At 42.0% G+C, this 18,891-nt stretch overlaps 1 protein-coding gene across 1 annotated transcript in view; it reads left to right on the top strand.

Moving 5' to 3' along the window:
- The first annotated feature begins 4,497 nt into the window (after positions 1-4,497).
- The window catches only part of SLC22A17 (solute carrier family 22 member 17), a 28,277-nt gene continuing 13,883 nt past the window's right edge, over positions 4,498-18,891 (top strand). The window contains exons 1-6 of the mRNA XM_032236678.1: positions 4,498-4,896; positions 7,200-7,547; positions 9,358-9,461; positions 10,531-10,685; positions 14,615-14,780; positions 18,619-18,752. Of these exons, the coding sequence (XP_032092569.1) occupies positions 7,209-7,547; positions 9,358-9,461; positions 10,531-10,685; positions 14,615-14,780; positions 18,619-18,752 (898 nt within the window). The 5' untranslated portion in view covers positions 4,498-4,896; positions 7,200-7,208. The remainder of the gene's footprint in view (positions 4,897-7,199; positions 7,548-9,357; positions 9,462-10,530; positions 10,686-14,614; positions 14,781-18,618; positions 18,753-18,891) is intronic.

The following is an 18,891-nucleotide window of genomic DNA, read 5'->3' as shown; positions in this document are numbered from 1 at the left end:
TCACATGCATGTTGCAACATCCTGACATCACGTGGTCGTGATTTAACGGCTTTCCCAGCTGACATCCGAGGAGCAGAGTCCCTGGGGAGAGCTGGATTCGCTTAATGACTGTTTGATTCACTTAACGACTTAAAAACCGCCCCCCCCCCGAAAAAAACAGTCGTAAGATGGAATGCGAGTCGTTTTAACAACCCACCTACTTAGCAATGGAAGTTCCGCTCCTCGTTTTGGTCGTAAGTTGAGAACGACCTGTCTGATCCACACTTATGACGTTCTTTCGTGATTTACAGCCCCGTCCTGTAGTGATCATTCCAGAGTGACACAGTGGCCTTGAGGTGGAGCTCTCGCCTCATACATCAGGATACTGTGAGTTCAATCCTAGGTAGAGGCCAATGTTTCTCTCTCTCTGGGCACGATGAGAATATATCTCCTGAACAAAACTCCTCATTGGAGACAGGAATGTCATCCGGCCAGTAAACACTCCGTTCCATTCAGTTGCCCAGACTCCACCCTGCGTGGGATTACAGGGGTCATTAAAAGATGACGATGTAGTTATCGTTCAAAGTTGGGTGGGGAAATGACTTTTGACCATGTTTTTCACACTTATAACCGTCGCAACATCCCTTGGTCACGTGATCAAAATTCGCACGCTTGGCCCTAAGTCAAGGACCAGCTATATTAGGGCTTTGAGAAAAGATTTATTTATTTTTTAACATACATATAATATAATCCAAAGCATGCCTACACATTTTAACATTTTTTGAGCATTCAATAGTGTTATCAATTCTTTTTGCCATTACGCCTCTTCAATTTTTATTTGCTCTTCTGCTTTCCGTACGCCGCATTATAGTCTATTTTGCCTTCTTCTTCTCTTCTCCTTCCTACCTCCTCCTTCCTTCTCTCTCTTCTCTACTTTCCCTTGCTCTCTCCCTCTCCTCTCCTCTCTTTCCCTCTCTTTGCTTCCCTTCCCTTCTCTATTTTACGGGGTGTATTTCCACCTTTTAGCAAACCCCCATTTAATATCAGTGGAATTGATCATTATATTCCCAACGAAAGAAGTGTGGGGGGAAATGTTTTCCATATTGCGAGTTTTTCTTTTAAAGGTATAATACCTTTATACGAGTTCCAATTGTTTCCCCCCTCCAAAAAAACACCTTTTTGGGATGCAGTTCAAGACAGATTCAAACTTACCGCTATCTTCATCATGATGTTACATATTTTTACATCATTAAGCCCCCCCCCCCCAATTTTGTTTCATCTTATAATTTTAACTGTACATTATTAGATGTATTTCCACATTTCCCCTCCATTTTATCCCCCTCTTCTGATATCTTTCCCAACTATTATTTTTTTTCTTATTTGTAACCCCGGCATAATCATTTCACCTTCTTGATACATATCAGCTGCCCTACTATCTTTATCGACCTTAGTTAATTTACCTTTCATTCTTTTTTTGCTTATAATCCTTTCTATATCATACACAGGACTTTTTTTTTTAAGCAGATTTTACAGGCAGTGGAAATAAGGGCATAGGGAGACTTCAGCAATACGTTATCTCAACCTCATCCCTTTAAGGATAGGTGGACTTCGATTCCCAGAATTCCCCAGCCAGCAAAACTTCTGGGAGTTGAAGTCCACACCTCTTAAAGGGCCAGAGTTTTAAAAAGATCTGGAGAGGAGTTTAAAATTAGGCACCTTGCTACATAGAATAGGGGGCAAAAAAGAATAAAATAGAACAGAATATAGAGAATAGAATGCGGGATAGAATAGAATAGAAAATAGAATAAAATAATAATAGAATCGAATAACAATATATGAGAGAGAATAGAATAGAATATTTACAGTTCTGCGTCATTGCCATTTCAATGTTGGATCTATGTTTCTCTTTCCCCCACCTTTTGCTTCAGAATAGCAGAAATATATAGTCCTGTGTAGATTCAGAGGTAATCTATCTGCAAATAAGCCCTGTCAATTTGGATGATCTGGGGTAGCAAAGCTACAGATGCTGTTCAGCCCTCTTGACAGCTGGCTTCTGATGTAGTTGGAGTATTTTTACAGTACGTTTTGAAGTGATTAAAAAGACGCTCTCCGAACGTACATGGAATAGAACAGAATAAGAATAGACTAGAATAAGTGCAATTAGAATAAGAATAGTATTAGAATAAATAGAATTAGAATAGAATGTAGAGAATAGAATACACTAGAAAATAGAGTAGAATAATAGAATATACCATATGGAATAGAATAGAAAATATGGAATTAGAATAGAATACACCAGCACATGGAATAGAACAGAATAAGAATAGAATAAGAATACAATTAGAATAAGAATAGAATATAGAGAATAGAATGCAGAATAGGATACAATATACAACAGAAAATATAATAGAATATACAGTATAGAATGAAATAGTAAATATGGAATTAGAATAGAATACACAATAGTATATAGAATAGAGCAGAATAAGAATACAATTAGAATAAGAATAGAATTAGAAGAAATAGAATAAGACTAGAATATAGAGAATAGAATGCAGAATAGGATACAATATACAACAGAAAATATAATAGAATATACAGTATAGAATGAAATAGTAAATATGGAATTAGAATAGAATACACAATAGTATATAGAATAGAGCAGAATAAGAATACAATTAGAATAAGAATAGAATATAGAGAGTAGAACGGAATATAGAATAGAATAATAGAATATACAATATAGAATAGAAAATATGGAATTAGAATAGAATACACAATAGTATATAGAATAGAGCAGAATAAGAATACAATTAGAATAAGAATAGAATTAGAAGAAATAGAATAAGACTAGAATATAGAGAATAGAATGCAGAATAGAATACAATAGAAAATAGAATAATATAATATACAATATAGAATAGAATAGAAAATAAGGAATTAGAATAGAATGCACAACAGTACATGGAATAGAACAGAATAAGAATAGACTAGAATAAGAATACACTTAGAATAAGAATAGTATTAGAATAATTAGAATAAGAACAGAATATAGGGACTAGAATGCAGAATAGGATACAATATACAACAGAAAATAGAATATACAGTATGGAATGAAATAGAAAATATGGAATTAGAATAGAATACACAATAGTATATAGAATAGAGCAGAATAAGAATACAATTACAATAAGAATAGAATTAGAATAGAATATAGAGAATAGAATATAGAATATAAAATAGAATAGAATAATAGAATATACAATAGAGAATAAAATAGAAAATATGGAATTAGAATAGAATACACAATAGTATATAGAATAGAACAGAATAAGAATACAATTAGAATAAGAATAGAATTAGAATATAGAGAATAGAATGCAGAATAGACTAGAATATAGAATATAAAATAGAATAGAATAATAGAATATACAAGAGAGAATAGAATAAGAATAGAATAGAATACAATTAGATTAAGAATAGAATTAGAATAGGAATAAGACTATAGAAAATATAATGCAAATAGAATAGAATATACAATAGAAAAGAATAGAAGTATAATAGAATAATAGAATATACAATATAGAATAGAATAATAGAATATAAAATAGAATAGTAATAGAATATACACTAGAGAATAGAAGAAGAATAGAATAGAATACAATGAGATTAAGAATAAGAATACAATTAGAATATAAGAATATAGAGAATATAATGCAGAATAGAATAGAATATACAATAGAATAGAATTAGAATAGAATATAGAATAATAGAATAGAGTAATAGAATATACAATAGAGAATAGAATAAGAATAGAATACAATGAGATTAAGAATAAGAATACAATTAGAATAGGTATAAGAATATAGAGAATAGAATGCAGAATAGAATAGAATATACAATAGAAAAGAATAGGATAAGAATAGAATAGAATAATAGAATATACAATATAGAATAGAATAATAGAATATACAATATAGAATAATACAATATAAAATAGAATAGAGTAAGAGAATAGAGAATAGAATAAGAATACAATTAGAATAGATATAAGAATATAGAGAATATAATGCAGAATAGAATAGAATAATAGAATATACAATATAGAATAGAATAGAATAATAGAATATACAATAGAATATAAAATGTAGAATAGAATAAATAAAAAAGAATAATAACTTTTGTCACTTTGAATGCGGGCTCATGGGCATACATTCAAATGAAAAGTCCTTGCATCCAGCTCTCAAAGTGGTCCCCCCTCCAATAGACCCCCGCCCCACGCCAACAGGACAAAAGAAACCCAGGCAAAAGGATGGGTCCACGACCCCTAAAATCAAATCAGCCAAAGGGGGGGGGGGGGGGAGATCATACCCTTCTTCGCAAAAAAGAGGTTTTAAATGTCCACCTTCGGATACCGTTGGTCAAGACTGGTTGCCCGGCTCTTCCGAACTACATCTCCCGGCATGCTCTCCTGAAGGCCGACCAATCACCATCACCACCACCCAAAAAAAAAACCCATTGCGGAAAGGCGCTGCGCCCGATCCCAGAGCCTTCCCTTTTCCCCTCCCCCGGGCGCGCAGAAGCTTAGGATCGCCCGTGGGGGCTAGAGCCTGGGGCTCGTCCCCTGCCTGCCCGGCTTGACGACGCCCCCTCCCCAAATCCGAAGCCCCAACCCCTTGCTTGGCCGAACTGCGTTGCGTTCTATTCTAATTTGCAGCGGGCGCCAGGTTGGAGATGCGGGCTGGCTAAAGCGAGCCCAGGAGGCAGCTGCGTCGGGCCGGGGGCGGCGGCTCCGGGTGGAGGAAGAGGCGGCCTTGGGGCGGGGACTGCCGGCTTCCTCGGCCTGAAACTCCCGGGCGGTGGCGGCTGGGTTTCGGGGAGTCTTGCGGCCGTCGGTGGGCGCCCGCCTGGCGTTGGGTGAGTGAGCATCTCCAGGCTGGGTTCTCAGCCCCCCCCCCCGCCTTTTGCTTGCTTCTTTTGCCCCCCCCTCCCCACTTAGATCCCCCCCCAAATTATCTGCATTCTTCGCTGCTTTGTCTCTTCCCCCTGCTCCGTGTTTTCTTCTTCAGCCTGGCTACTACAAAGCCCATCTTTCCTCCCTTAGAGTCTCCCCCCCCCCCTTGCCAGCTTTTGGATGGACGGCGTTGCAAAAGGCCTGGCGTCCCTTCGGATAGATTGCAAAGCCTATCATCCCCAGCCAGCTTCCCCAGTTCCAAGGCCTGGCATTCCCTCCCCCCCCCTCCATGGATTGCAATATCTAGAATCCCCAGCCAGCTTCCCCAGATGTAATGCCTAGCATTCCCCTGGGTGGATTGCAAAGCCCAGAATCCCCAGCCAGCATTCCCCAGATGTAGGGCCTAGCACACACACCCCCATGGATTGCAAAACCTAGCATCCCCAGCCAGCTTCCCCAGATGTAATGCCCAGCGTCGCGTAGGTGGATTGCAAAACCTAGCATCCCCAGCCGGCATGCCCCAGATGCAAGGCCTGGTATCCCCCGGATGGATTGCAAAACCTAGAATCCCCAGCCGGCCCCGGGGACCCTTCCTCCAAATGCAGTGTCTGGATGCCAGGGTGGTCTCCTGCCTTTCGAGGGAGGGAGGGACGATGGTTTGGGGCCAAATGGTTGTCAGAACGACCTGACCTGTTAAATTCCTGACACTCATGAATCTGGCGATACTGCCCTGGGGTTGGGACCCCTTGACCCAAGGGAAATGGCGCCCCCATGCTGCAGATTGTGGGAATTGCAAGGAAACCTGCTTGTCTGGACTCCCATAATCTGCTTTCTCTCCCCATATGGCAGGAATCGGCAACTTGCAGCTCGGGAGCCGCATGTGGCTCTTTTATCCTTCTGCTGCGGCTCCCTGTCGCTGGTCGGCTCCACAATTGGGTTCCACCACAAAATCGCGGAGGACAAAATCGCGCTCGACGAAAGCGCGCATTTGACGTCATCACAGCGCGACGAAAACATCGCGCTGTGATCGAAAAATGTAAAAATAAAGCTAAAACCTTCCCCTAACCCCCCCAAACCTAAACCTAAACCTAACCCTAAACCTAACCCTTAACCTAACCCTAAATCTAACCCTAAACCTAACCGTTAACGTAACGAAAAACCTAACGCTAACCCTTAACCTAACGCTAAACCTAACGCTAACGCTGTAAACCTGACCCTAACCCTTAACCTAACCCTAACCCTTAACCTAACCCTTACCTTTATGTGAATCGGCTTGCTTTAATTTTAATTTTATTTCAATTTTTAATTTTTTTCGTCGCGCTGTGATGACGTCACATGCGCGCTTTCGTCGAGCGCGATTTTGTCCTCCGCGCTTTTGACGGGTCACGCCACAATTGATAGAGCTTTCGGTTAGGACAGGTAGAGGAAAAAGGATGCCGCACTAGGAGGAGACTCTATGGTGGGGTAGCCAGACTTCTGGTTGGCTCCAGAATTGGGGGGCGGGGCAGGGGGCAGCCTTCCGTTTAGGACCTTTGTGGCTCTTTGAGTGTTTAAGGTTGCCGACCCCTGCCCTAAGCCAAGAGTCTTGGTTTATTTTAACCCGAGTTAATATTTCCGTAAACCGGGACAGGTAGTCCTCGACTTACGACCACAGTGGAGCCCCGAATTTATGTTGCTAAGTGAGACTGGGAAGTGAGATTTTAGGACGTATTTCTGAAGTTAATCGCTGCCGCTGTTAAATGAGTCCAATGGTTGTTAAGTGAATCCGGATCCCCTGTTGATTTTGCTCGTCTGAAGGTCGCGACCCCAGGGACTCTGCGATTGTCGTAAATATGAAGCCCTTGTCAAGCATTCGAATGTAAATCACGTGATGCTGCAACGGTCATGAGTCATAACTCCCTTTTTTCAATGCCGTTGTAACTTTGAATGGTCACTAAATGAACCGTTGTAAGTTAAGGACTACCTGTATTGGGCATAGTGCTAGATCACATCATCTGTGAGGATTGCTGGATTCCAAAACCAAGGCAAGGCTGTTTAGAGATGCAGCCGTTCATTTAAAGCAGTGCTGGCCCCTTTAAGATGGGTGGACTTCAACTCCCAGAATTCCTACTGGCTGGGTGAATTCTGGGAGTTGAAGTCCGCCCATCTTAAAGGGGCCACAGTTCAAAAAATCACTCATTTAAACCCTTCTTCTTTTCCCCTCTCGATTTTCTCTCTTGTACTTCTTCCTTATTGCCTTATTCATTCCATTTCCCCCCTTCTGCAGACGCTTCCCATGGACACCAGCCCCCCGGTCCCAGATCCCGGGGGTCCCCGAAGGGATTTTACCACCTCGGCTTTGGAGGTGGGCCCTCCCTCCTTCGAATGGCTGTTGGAGCGCCTGGGGGCCCGGGGCCAACGTCGGCAGCGCCTTCTGCTGGCTCTCAGCTGTCTTCCCTGCGTCCTTGTGGGTTTGGCCTTGGGTTCAGACGCCCTCTTCGCTCTCACCCCTCTGCATCATTGCGGGGACTCCAACGGCACCAAGCTGTCCGATAACACCACCTGTCATGGTCCCCATGGTCAAAGTGGAGACTCTGGGGGACTCCCCATCCTCACCAGCAACCCAGTGACAGAGGTGAGTATCTCCACCACTTCGTTTTCCTGAGTTTGGACATCCTAATGCAGCTGAGTGTTTACTGGCCAGATGCCTTTCCTGTCACCAGGGCTGAGTTTTGCTCCACAGATACAGTATATTCTCATTGTGATGATTTATGCAAAAGACTTCAAAAATGCAAGCTAGGAAATAAGAGAAGAGGCAGCCTAGCCCCACAGCTGCACAATGGGTGGAGAAAGAGAAGGAAGAACCTTCGGGCTGTAAAAGAGATGGTGGGAGATTGAAATAGGTAGTCCTCGACTTACAACTGTTCGTTTTAGCGACCAAAACTACAACGGTGCTGTAAAAAAGTGATTTAAGAGTGTTTTTCACACTTACGACCATTGTAGCATTCCCAAGATCAAAATAGAGATGCTGGGCAACTGACTCATATTTATGACGGTTGCAGTGTCCCGGAGTCACATGATCCCCTTTTGCGACCTACTGATTCACTTAACAACCAGGTTACTGCCTTAAGAGCCACAGTGATTCACTTAACAACTGTGGCAAGGAAGGTCGTAAAATGAGACAAAACTCAAAGGCCTTGCTTATCAATAGAAATGTGGGGCTCAATCATGGTCATAAGTCAAGGACTACCTGTATAGATAGTCCTCGGCTTATGACCAATTGTTCGGCTGTGACAGAAGTGACTCTACAACCAGTCTTCGTACTTATGACTGTGGCAGCATCCCCACAGTCCCGTCATCTTGGTTAGCGACGGATTTTTTTCTCAGCTGACTTGTCGTAAGTTGAGGACTACCGGAACTTTCACGCTTGCCGTTACTGTAGCTTTATGATAAAGTAGAATTCTGTTAACGTAGCTTTACGCTAAAGTAGAATTGTGGATTTACGTGGCCTTATTAAGTGTACGTTAATAAAAGCAAATAAAAGATTTGTCATCGATTTTTCTTGGTTTTAGGCGGTTCGTGAGTCGCAGAGATTGGAGGCCGCCAAGGAAAAAACCAAAGGCAAAAAGAAAATGTCAAAAAGGCCACGAGAATGTTAAACATGTTATCTGCAGATGGTGCAACTGGAAACGTGTTAAAACACAGATTATGGATTGTTTGTGTTAGCCAAGGCTGCTTCTAGGCCGAACAATGGAGAAACGGGGCGTTGTTTTTCTCCACAAACAAAAGAAAAAAGGGACAGCAATTTCTAAATGGGATCAGCAAGAGAAAACCTTTGGTTTTCCTTTGGTTTTATTCAAGACCGTGATGCCCGTTTAGGAAATGTGGCGTGGCTTTTTGATCTTTGGAAAGAGAAATTTTATTGAATGCTTCTAATTTTTTAAGTGTTGTGGCCTGCTGGCGACTAGCAGAGCTGGGAGGCCAAAAATGCTGTATTTGGTGTATAAGACGCACCCAGATTTTCAGTCTCTTTTTTGAGGAAAAAAGGTGTGTCTTATACTCTGAAAAATAGTAATTGCAGAAGGGATAGAAAGAATCAAGCCATAGAAATTTTCGGCTCCACTATGATCAGTGCGGAGAGTCAGCCGGTTCGGACGGGTTTGGGCAAACCGGTTGTTAAAGCGGCAGGATCTTACCCCTGGTCGAGGACTATCCTGCAATGCAGGGGCTGTAAAAACAAGGACCAATCATAAGTCGCTTTTCCCAGCACCGTCATAACCTCAAATAGGTCGTAAGCTGAGAACTGCGAAGATGCAACAGTCTCGAATGATGCAACCAGTATCAGATTTAAATCACGCATTTATTCCTTCGAAGGTGTGAATGAATTGAAAATATATATATATATAAATTTTAAAAATCCTTTTATCTTTTTTTCTTCTCTGCAGTGGTCCCTGGATCATTCTGGCAGCTGGGTGATCCCTCTGGAGCAGATCTGTTTCCTTCTGGGCTTTGCAGCAGGAGCCGTTTTCCTGGGTCACCTGGCGGACAGGTAAATGGGAAGGTTCGGATGGGAGTTTTTGGTTTGTCAGCTAAAGGGTGTTGCTATTTATGGTTTTCATATGGGGTTTTTTATTGGTTAATTATTTTTACGGATTGCCAGTCACTTAGGGGACTCTCCAGAAGGGTGGCATATACAAGGAAGGAAGGAAGAAGAGAGAGAAGAAAGGAAGGAAAGAAAGGAAGGAAGGAAGGAAGGAAGGAAGGAAGGAAGGACAGAGCAAAAGAAGAAAGAAAGATGGAAGGAAGGGAGAAAAGAGAAAAAAGGAAGGAAAGAGGAAAGGAAGGAAGATGGAAGGAAGGAAAGAGAAGAAAGGAAGGAAAGAGAAAAGTAAGAAAGAAAAAGAAAGAAAAAGAAAGAAAGAAAGAAAGAAAAGGGAAAAAAGGAAGGGAAGGAAGGAAAGAAAAGGGAGGAAGGAAGGAAGGGGAGGGAGGAAGGAAGGAAAGAGAAAAGGAAAGATGGAAGGAAGGGAAGAGAAAAGGAAGGGAAGAGAAAAGTAAGAAAGAAAAAGGAAGGAAAGAAAGAAAGAAAAAAGAAAAAGGAACGTAAGGAAGGAAAGAAAAAGAAAGGAAGAAAGAAAGAAAAACTCAAGTATAGGTAGTCCACTATTTTCAACAGTTTCTTTAGTGACCATTTAGAGTTACAGCAGCACTGAAGAATGTGACTTACAACCGTTTTTCGCACTCAATGACTGTACCAGCATCCCCATGGTCACATGATCGAAATTCAGACAACTGACTCGTATTTATGACGGTCGCAGCAACCCGGGGGTCACCTGATCCCATTTTGCGACCTTCTACTAAGAGTCAAAGAGGAAGCCGTATTTACTTAACAGCCGTGTTGCTAACTTGACCACTGCAGTGGCTCGCTTAACGACGGCGGCAAGAAACATCGTCATGTGGGGCAAGATTCACCTTGACAAATGTCTCAAATGCAACAATGCGTTTGCGGGAAAGGGGGCAAAATCTGGCACGACTCGCTTAACCGCCGCCTCTGCGGCCCTGATGGAGGACTCAAGGACTGCCCTGTAAAATCTCTCGATTTTCTTTGCTTTTCACAGTGTAGGGCGACGGAGTACTTTCCTACTGACGCTGGCTCTCGGCTGCCCCGTGGGCTTCCTGGCAGCCTTCGCCGCCTCTCCCTCCGTCTTCATACTGGGCCGGTCCCTGTGGGGCACAATGCTGGGTGCCATGCAACTCGCCCTCTACATTACCCGTAAGTACCACGCCAGCGCTTCCGTGCATCGCCCCCAAATTTGGATTTCTTCGGACGGCTGGATTAGACCCCCAATCCTGGTTTAGGAACTGATGCGCTGGCTGTGAATATGTTTTTAAAACATGGCAAGGCCTGAAGCCTAACGTATTTCTTTCGATGCGCTAAATTTTTGTCGTTTTTTTTAATGAGTTTTAAAATAATAGCCCAAAAGGGGGAAGGAACAAAATGCAGTTAGGACGGGGAATACATATATAAAAGAATAACAGAGTTGGAAGGGACTTTGGAGGTCTTCTAGTCCAACCCCCCAACCCAGGGAGGAAACCCTATATCAATTCAGACAATTGGCTGTCCAGTCGCTTCTTTAAAAATTTCCAGTGTTGGAGCACCCAAAACCTCTGGTGGCAAGTTGTTCCACTGGTTAATTCTTCTAACTGTTAGAAAATTCCCCATTAGTTCTCGCTTGCTTTTCTCCTGGATTAGTTTCCACCCATTGCTTCTTGTCTTACCCTCAGGTGCTTTGGAGAATAAGTTGACCCCCTCTTCTTTGTGGCAACCCCTGAGATATTGGAACACTGCTATCATGTTTCCCCTGGTCCTTCTTTTCATTAAACTAGACATACCCAATTCCTGCAATTGCTCTTTATATGTTATAACCTCCAGTTGTTTTGACCCAGCCTTAACAGAAGCAAGAAATATAAAGAAAACACCCCTTTTTATTTACCTCTTGTGAATTAATGGCATTCACCTACCGAAAAGCCCAGGCAAGAGTCCTTCAAGGAGTTAACTGCAGTACAGACCTTATCAGTTCTTTGCGATAATTGCAATGGGAGCTCCCAGGCTGGCAAGCAGTCTTTGTGGCACGAAACACAATGAGCAAAATCTTCAGAAATACGAACTGTTGTCTCCTACGACCACCACTCCCCTTTCCTTCTATTCATTCCCCAGCCAGGGATATTCCCCATTCAGCGTCCACGTGTGCTTTGCTTCCCGAGGTGACTCCTTGTCCTCCCTTGTCCTCCTCTCCTAACTGCTCTGTGCCTACGCGCATCTGGAGCCAGCCACATCTGGAACAGCTGGCCTCAGCTGTTCTTCCTCCTCACTCATCTCAGCCTCCGAAGGCAGCTGCCTTTCTGGTGGCTGGGAAATGTCGGACCTCTTCTCCAAAGACCCCGAAGGTAGGGTCAAGAAGCAACAGATGGAAAGTCGTCAAGGAGAGAAGCAAGGTGGAATGAAGGAGAAGAGCCGAGGTGGCGCAGTGGTTAGGGTGCAGTACTGCAGGCAGGCCACTTCAGCTGACTGTGATCTGCAGTTCAGCGGTTCAAATCTCACCAGCTCAAGGTCGACTCAGCCTTCCATCCTTCCGAGGTGGGTGAAATGAGGACCCAGACTGTGGGGGCACGATGCTGACTCAATTTGCTAAAAAAAAATCTGTAGACCGCTTAGAGAGGGCCGAAAGCCCTATGAAGCGGTATATAAGTCTAATAAATAGATAGATAGATGATAGATAGATAGATAGCTTCCTAACAGGGAGGACAATTAACCCGTGGAACAGCTTGCCACCAAAAATCATGGGCTCTCCATCCCTGGAAGGTTTGTAGAAGAGATTGGACTATTTTTTCCCGCGTGATATAAGGTCTCCGGCCTGAGCAGGGGGTTGGACTAGAAGACCTCCAAGGTCCCTTCCAACTCTTGTTATTTTGGTTTGTCCAATCCTGAAACTGTTCCACAAGCCACAGGAATAAGTCAGACTTTCAAATGCAGCAATTCCAAAATTAATCCATGCTTGAAACATGGGTTGTTTACACGCCATAAATTCCGGGAGATTTGAGAAATGCTTCATCAGACCTGGATTGCAAACCCCCATCATCTCCTGCCCTTATTCTTAAACTCGAAGAAGCACTTAACTGCTTGTTGCCTTTTTAAAATTTGCTAATTTTTCTGTGCTGTGTTAAGTTGTTGTTGTTCTTTTTCCTTGCTTAATTAATATCATTATGTTAATTTTCATTCCTTTTCATTAAGACGGGTAATATTACATGCCCTTGGGTGTCCTTCCTTGAAAAATAACTGAAATTAAATAACAGACAAAATGGGGCGGGGAGGAGGGGGAAGGACCATAATGGAGGCCAGAATTATTGTCGTAAGTCATGCCGGTCATTAAATGAATCATCACGTGACCGAGATGATTTAATAACATTTTTTTTGGCAGTGCTTGTTAAAACAAATCATGGCTATTACGATTAAGTGAGCCCATTGTCCATAAATGTTTTCCGGAAAAATGACCAAGGGAATTCTGGGAGTTGAAGTCCACCCATCTTAAAATGGCCAACTTTAGAGAATGCTGCCATAAACTTCCAGCTATAGTTTGGCTTACCGATCGTCCTCGACGTACAACGGTTCCATTTAGCGACCGTTCGAAGTTAACAGCGGGCTCTGGAAAAAAAAACTTACGACCATTGCAACATCCCCGTGATTTATATTTGGAGGCTTGACAATGGACTCACGTTTATGGCGGTTCCAATATCCCGGAGTGAAGTGTTCTCGTTTTGCAACCTTCTGACAAGCAAAGTTAATAAGAGAAGCCAGATCCCACTTAATGGCCATGTTGCTAACTTCGCCACTGCAGTGGTTCGCTTAACAAATGGGGCAGAAAAAGTCATAAAATGGGCCAAAACTGACTTTTTCAATTTCCTATTTAGGATAGAGTAGAATAGGATAAGATAGAATAGGATAGAATATTGAAAGAATAAAATAGAATAAAATAGAATATAGGAATAGAATAGAATATAGGATAGGATAAAATAGGATAGAATATAGAAAGAATAGAATAGAATAAAATAGAATAAAACAGCATATAGGAATAGAATAGAATATAGGATAGGATAGGATAGAATAGGATAGAATATGGAAAGAATAGAATAGATTAAAATAGAATAAAACAGCATATAGGAATAGAATAGAATATAGGATAGGATAAAATAGGATAGAATATGGAAATAATAGAATAGAATAAAATAGAATAAAATAGAATATAGGAATAGAATGGAATAGAATATAGGATAGGATAAAATAGGATAGAAAATGGAAAGAATAGAATTAAATAGAATAAAATAGAATATAGGAATAGAATATAGGATAGGATAAAATAGGATAGAATATGGATAGAATAGAATAGAATTAAATAGAATAAAATAGCATATAGGAATAGAATAGAATATAGGATAGAATAGGATAGAATATGGAAAGAATAGAATAGAATATAGGAATAGAATAGAATATAGAATGGAATAGAACAATAAAGCCTACAAACTTGAAATTTGGCATGTATGTTCCTCTTGGCTTGTAAGTGCTCGCTAAGAAAGGATTTTTCAAAATGACCATCAGATCATTAGTATTTCTTTTATTATTATTATTAACACACCCCGATGCTAAGGAGGCAGATGTTCTACTCCCCCTCCCCACCTGAAAAGAATTCTGTTCCAACTGCCACTTGGGCATGGCCAGCGCGTGACTCATCCGGCCTGCGGGCTGGGAGTTTAGACATTCTACTCCCCCTCCCCATCTGAAAAACGCTCTGATGCTAAGGAGTTAGAATGAGGGAGAGAAGGGGATAAGATAGGAGAGACCTCTGTGGGGCCAGCCTGAGGGAGAGAAGGGGATATGAGAGGATCAATGGAGCCAGCCTGAGGGAGAGAAAGGGGAGAGGAGAGGAGAGGCTTCTGTGGAATTGTAACTACTCATTAATTCTCAAGCTGTAAGTATCAATTTATCAAGCCCGATCATATAGTTTTGTAGCGGAGCACGGGTATCCAGCTAGTAATACATAAAATATCAATACATTTGGTGCTCCATTCTGGTCGTAAGGTGAGGACTTGCACCTCTATTCTGCCTCTTGAGTTACGACGCCCTGCCTGCCTTCTGTCGTTCTCTAGGTTTGGAGTTGTGTTGTCCTTCGCAACGGCTGCCGGTAGCCATGGCGGGAGACCTCGTCCAGGTGGGAGGGCAATTCCTTCTTCTGGGCCTGGCGTGGGTCTGCGGCGGTTGGCGCATTCTACAAGGGGTGATCTCAGCCGGAATGGGGGTTTGCCTGCTGTATGGGTAAGTTGGCTTCCCTTTCTCCACGCTGGGTCAAGCAACGTTGAGGAAGGGATGCCAGAACCATTAAAAGGAGAGAAATGGCCACTCGGCCCCAGGAAAGAGGAATGGGTGAGAAGGAAAGTCAACATCAAACCATCTTGATGCTGTTCCCTACAAGAGACTGGGAATCCAAAGACAAGAAAAAATATTTGGGGGGATATACATATATGGTTAGAGAAAATGATAAAGCAAATATTTTCGTTAGGTATATTACCAGAAAAAATATGACAAAGGGAATATATATTCCATAGTACGTGTCTTGACCGCATCCAGAATTGTATTTGCACAGCACTTGAAAAATGAGGAAACTCCTGCAGATGAAAAAAATACTAGATTGCGCGGAAATGGATACGTTAACGTTAAAGATAAAAGATAAAGAAGATACAGAATATTTTTCAACATGGGAATGGTTAGATAATAGAGGTAGAAATTAGAAGTTGAAAGATTATTACTATGTATAAGTAAATAATATGATTCCATTATTATCTCTCTCTATAAAAGCCAAATACCACTCACTCATCAAGAAATCTCAAGAACTGTAAAGCCTACAAACTTGAAATTTGACACGTATATTCCTCTTGGCTTCTTAGGTGCTTGCTAAGAAAGGATTTTTCAAAGTGACCATCAGATCATCAGTAGTTCTTATGCAGTACTATATATTGTATTAACACACGTCGATGCTAAGGAGTTAGACATTCTACTCCCCTTCCCCACCTAAAAGGAACTCTGTTTCAACTGCCAGTTGTCTTATATTAACACATGTCAATGCTAAGGAGTTAGACATTCTACTCCCCCACCCCACCTGAAAGGAACTCTGTTCCAACTGCCAGTTGCCTCATATTAACACACTCTGATGCTAAGAGGTTAGACATTCTACTCCCCCTCCCCACCTGAAAGGAACTCTGTTCCAACTGCCAGTTGCCATATATTAATATGCTCTGATGCTAAGGAGTTAGAAATTCTACTCCCCCTCCCCACCTGAAAGGAACTGTTTCAACTGCCAGTTGCCTTATATTAACACACTCATGTTACCCTTTCGCTAGACCGGGCGTGGGCATGGCCAGCGCGTGACTCATCCAGCCTGCAAGCTGAAAGTTTAGACATTCTACTCCCTCTCCCCACCTGAAAAGAACTCTGTTCCAACTGCCAGTTACCTTATATTAACACGTTCTGCTGCTAAGGAGCTTACACCTTCTACATTAATTTTCAAGCTTTAAGTATCAAGCCCGATCACACAGTTTCGTAGCGTAGCACGGGTATCCGGCTCTAGTCCCTTATAAAACCAAGGAGATGCGCTGATCTTTATGCATTTCAGGAATGCGAGGCAAAAATCGCATAAATCTGCATAAATCGTAGACCCCGGGTTACTTCCTGCCCTCCTGCCGCCTTCCAGAGGACAATTGGCTTAGTGAGAAGACAAATGGACGTGTTAAATTTAGCCATTGCCATGGAAATGTTTTAAATAAGGCTTCCCACGGGGCTGCTGGGAGCTGAGCGAGATACATGAGGCTCTATTCCTTGTGTTCTCAGTTTTGTCTTAAATTGTGCCGTTCGTCGGAAGGCCCGTTTTGGCCACACGTTAGAGAGGAATTTGGGAGAAATTTCACAGCCCTTCCCAGTAGGCCATAGTGGGAAGGAGCACCCAGGGTCTCTCAAATGCTGCTTTATTGTTAATATAGAACCACAGAATCTTGAAATCTTGGCAAGGCAGTTCCAGGTTTAATCCTTGTTTGTTCATCTTCGCTGAATGAGGCTTGTTTCTCCTTGTTTATTAGCAGAATTGTTTGTTTGGAAGATGAGTTCCCTTCCTGTTTTGGCTTTTTATTTTTATTGAACATGAATTACAAAACCTTCTTTCCTTCTTTTCTTCCTTCCTTCCCTCCCTCCTACCTTCCTTTCCTTCTTCCTCGATCCTTCCTTTCCTCCATCCTCTCTTCCTTCCCTTGCTTCCTCCCTCCCTCCCCCTTTAATTTTCTTTTTTTTAATCCCCTCCTCTTTTTTTCTCTTTCTTTCTTTCTCCCTCCCTTCCTACTTAATATTTCCTTTTTAAAATTCTATCCTTTCCCTCATCTCCCTCTCCCTTTAATTTTTCTTTTTTAAATTCCCTCCTTCCTTCTCTCGCTCCCTCCCTCTTTAATTTTCTTTAAATCCTCTCCTTCCTTCCTTCCTTCCTTTCTTCATCCCTCCCTCCCTACTTAATATTTCCTCTTTAAAATTCTCTCCCTTCTTTCCCTATCCCTCCCTTTTTAATTTTTCTTTTTTAAATTCCCTCCTTCCTTCTCTCCCTCCCTCTCTCTTTAATTTTCTTTAAATCCTCTCCTTCCTTCCTTCCTTCCTTCATCCCTCCCTCCTACTTAATATTTCCTTTTTAAATTCTCTCCCTTCTTTCCCTATCCCTCCCTCTTTAATTTTTCTTTTTTAAATTCCCTCCTTCCTTCTCTCCCTCCCTCTCTCTTAATTTTCTTTAATCCTCTCCTTCCTTCCTTTGTTCATCCCTCCCGCCCTACTTAATATTTCCTTTTTAAAATTCTCTCCCTTCTTTCCCTATCCCTCCCTCTTTAATTTTTCTTTTTTAAATTCCCTCCTTCCTTCTCTCCCTCCCTCTCTCTTTAATTTTCTTTAAATCCTCTCCTTCCTTCCTTTCTTCATCCCTCCCTCCCTACTTAATATTTCCTTTTTAAAATTCTCTCCCTTCTTTCCCTATCCCTCCCTCTTTAATTTTTCTTTTTTAAATTCCCTCCTTCCTTCTCTCCCTCCCTCTCTCTTTAATTTTCTTTAAATCCTCTCCTTCCTTCCTTTCTTCATCCCTCCCTCCCTACTTAATATTTCCTTTTTAAAATTCTCTCCCTTCTTTCCCTATCCCTCCCTCTTTAATTTTTCTTTTTTAAATTCCCTCCTTCCTTCTCTCCCTCCCTCTCTCTTTAATTTTCTTTAAATCCTCTCCTTCCTTCCTTTCTTCATCCCTCCCTCCCTACTTAATATTTCCTTTTTAAAATTCTCTCCCTTCTTTCCCTATCCCTCCCTCTTTAATTTTTCATTTTTAAATTCCCTCCTTCCTTCCTTCCTTCCTTCCTTCTTTCCTTTTTCTTTCTTCCTCCCTCCCTCCCTACTTAATGTTTCCTTTTTAAAATTCTCTCCCTTCCCTCCTCTCCCTCTCCCTTTAATTTTTCTTTTTTAAATTCCCTCCTTCCTTCCTTCTCTCCCTCCCTCCCTCTTTAATTTTTTTTTAAATCCTCTCCTTCCTTCCTTTGTTCATCTCTCCCTCCCTACTTAATATTTCCTTTTTTAAATTCTCTCCCTTCTTTCCCTATCCCTCCCTCTTTAATTTTTCTTTTTTAAATTCCTTTCTTCCTTTCTTTCTTCCTCCCTTCCTCCCTCCCTACTTAATGTTTCCTTTTTAAAATACTTTCCCTTCCTTCCTCTTCCACCCTTCTGCCTCCCCCCTCCCTCCCTCTTTAATTTTCTTTAAATCCCCTCCTTCCTTCCTTCCTTTCTTCATCCCTCCCTCCCTACTTAATATTTCCTATTTAAAATTCTCTCTCCCTTCCTTCCCCATCCCTCCCTCTTTAATTTTTCTTTTTTAAATTCCTTCCTACCTTCCTTCCTTTCTTCCTTTCTTTCTTCCTCCCTCCCTCCCTCCCTTCTTAATATTTCCTTTTTAAAATACTTTCCCTTCCCTCCTCTTTCACCCTTCTGCCTCCTCCATCCCTCCCTCTTTATTTTTTTTAAAAAATTCTCTCCTTCCTCCCTCCCTCTTTAATTTTCCCTCTTTTTTTTTTAATCCTCCCTTTCTTCCTAGCTGCCCAGGGTTATATCCGGAATCTCCCCGTTGGCTCTTGGCCACCCGTCGGACAACTCGGGCCAAGGAAGTCTTGTTAGCCCTGTGCCAAGACGGCAACACCCAGGAATCCGAGACCCGGGAGGCTCTGGATGGTGAGTATTGCAGCTTGCCAAAAAAAAAAACCCCGTCGTGCCAGTTGGTTGACTGGGCATTACAGCATTACCATAGCACAGTGTGTGAGTTTTAAACTGGGATCCTTTCGGCACAATTCAGAGATAAGTTAGCACTTTG

This window comes from Thamnophis elegans, chromosome Z (genome assembly GCF_009769535.1).
Source record: "Thamnophis elegans isolate rThaEle1 chromosome Z, rThaEle1.pri, whole genome shotgun sequence".
NCBI classification, from domain to species: domain Eukaryota; kingdom Metazoa; phylum Chordata; class Lepidosauria; order Squamata; family Colubridae; genus Thamnophis; species Thamnophis elegans.
The sequence above is the reverse complement of the archived record's forward strand: the minus strand, read 5'-3'. Positions and strand labels throughout refer to the sequence as shown.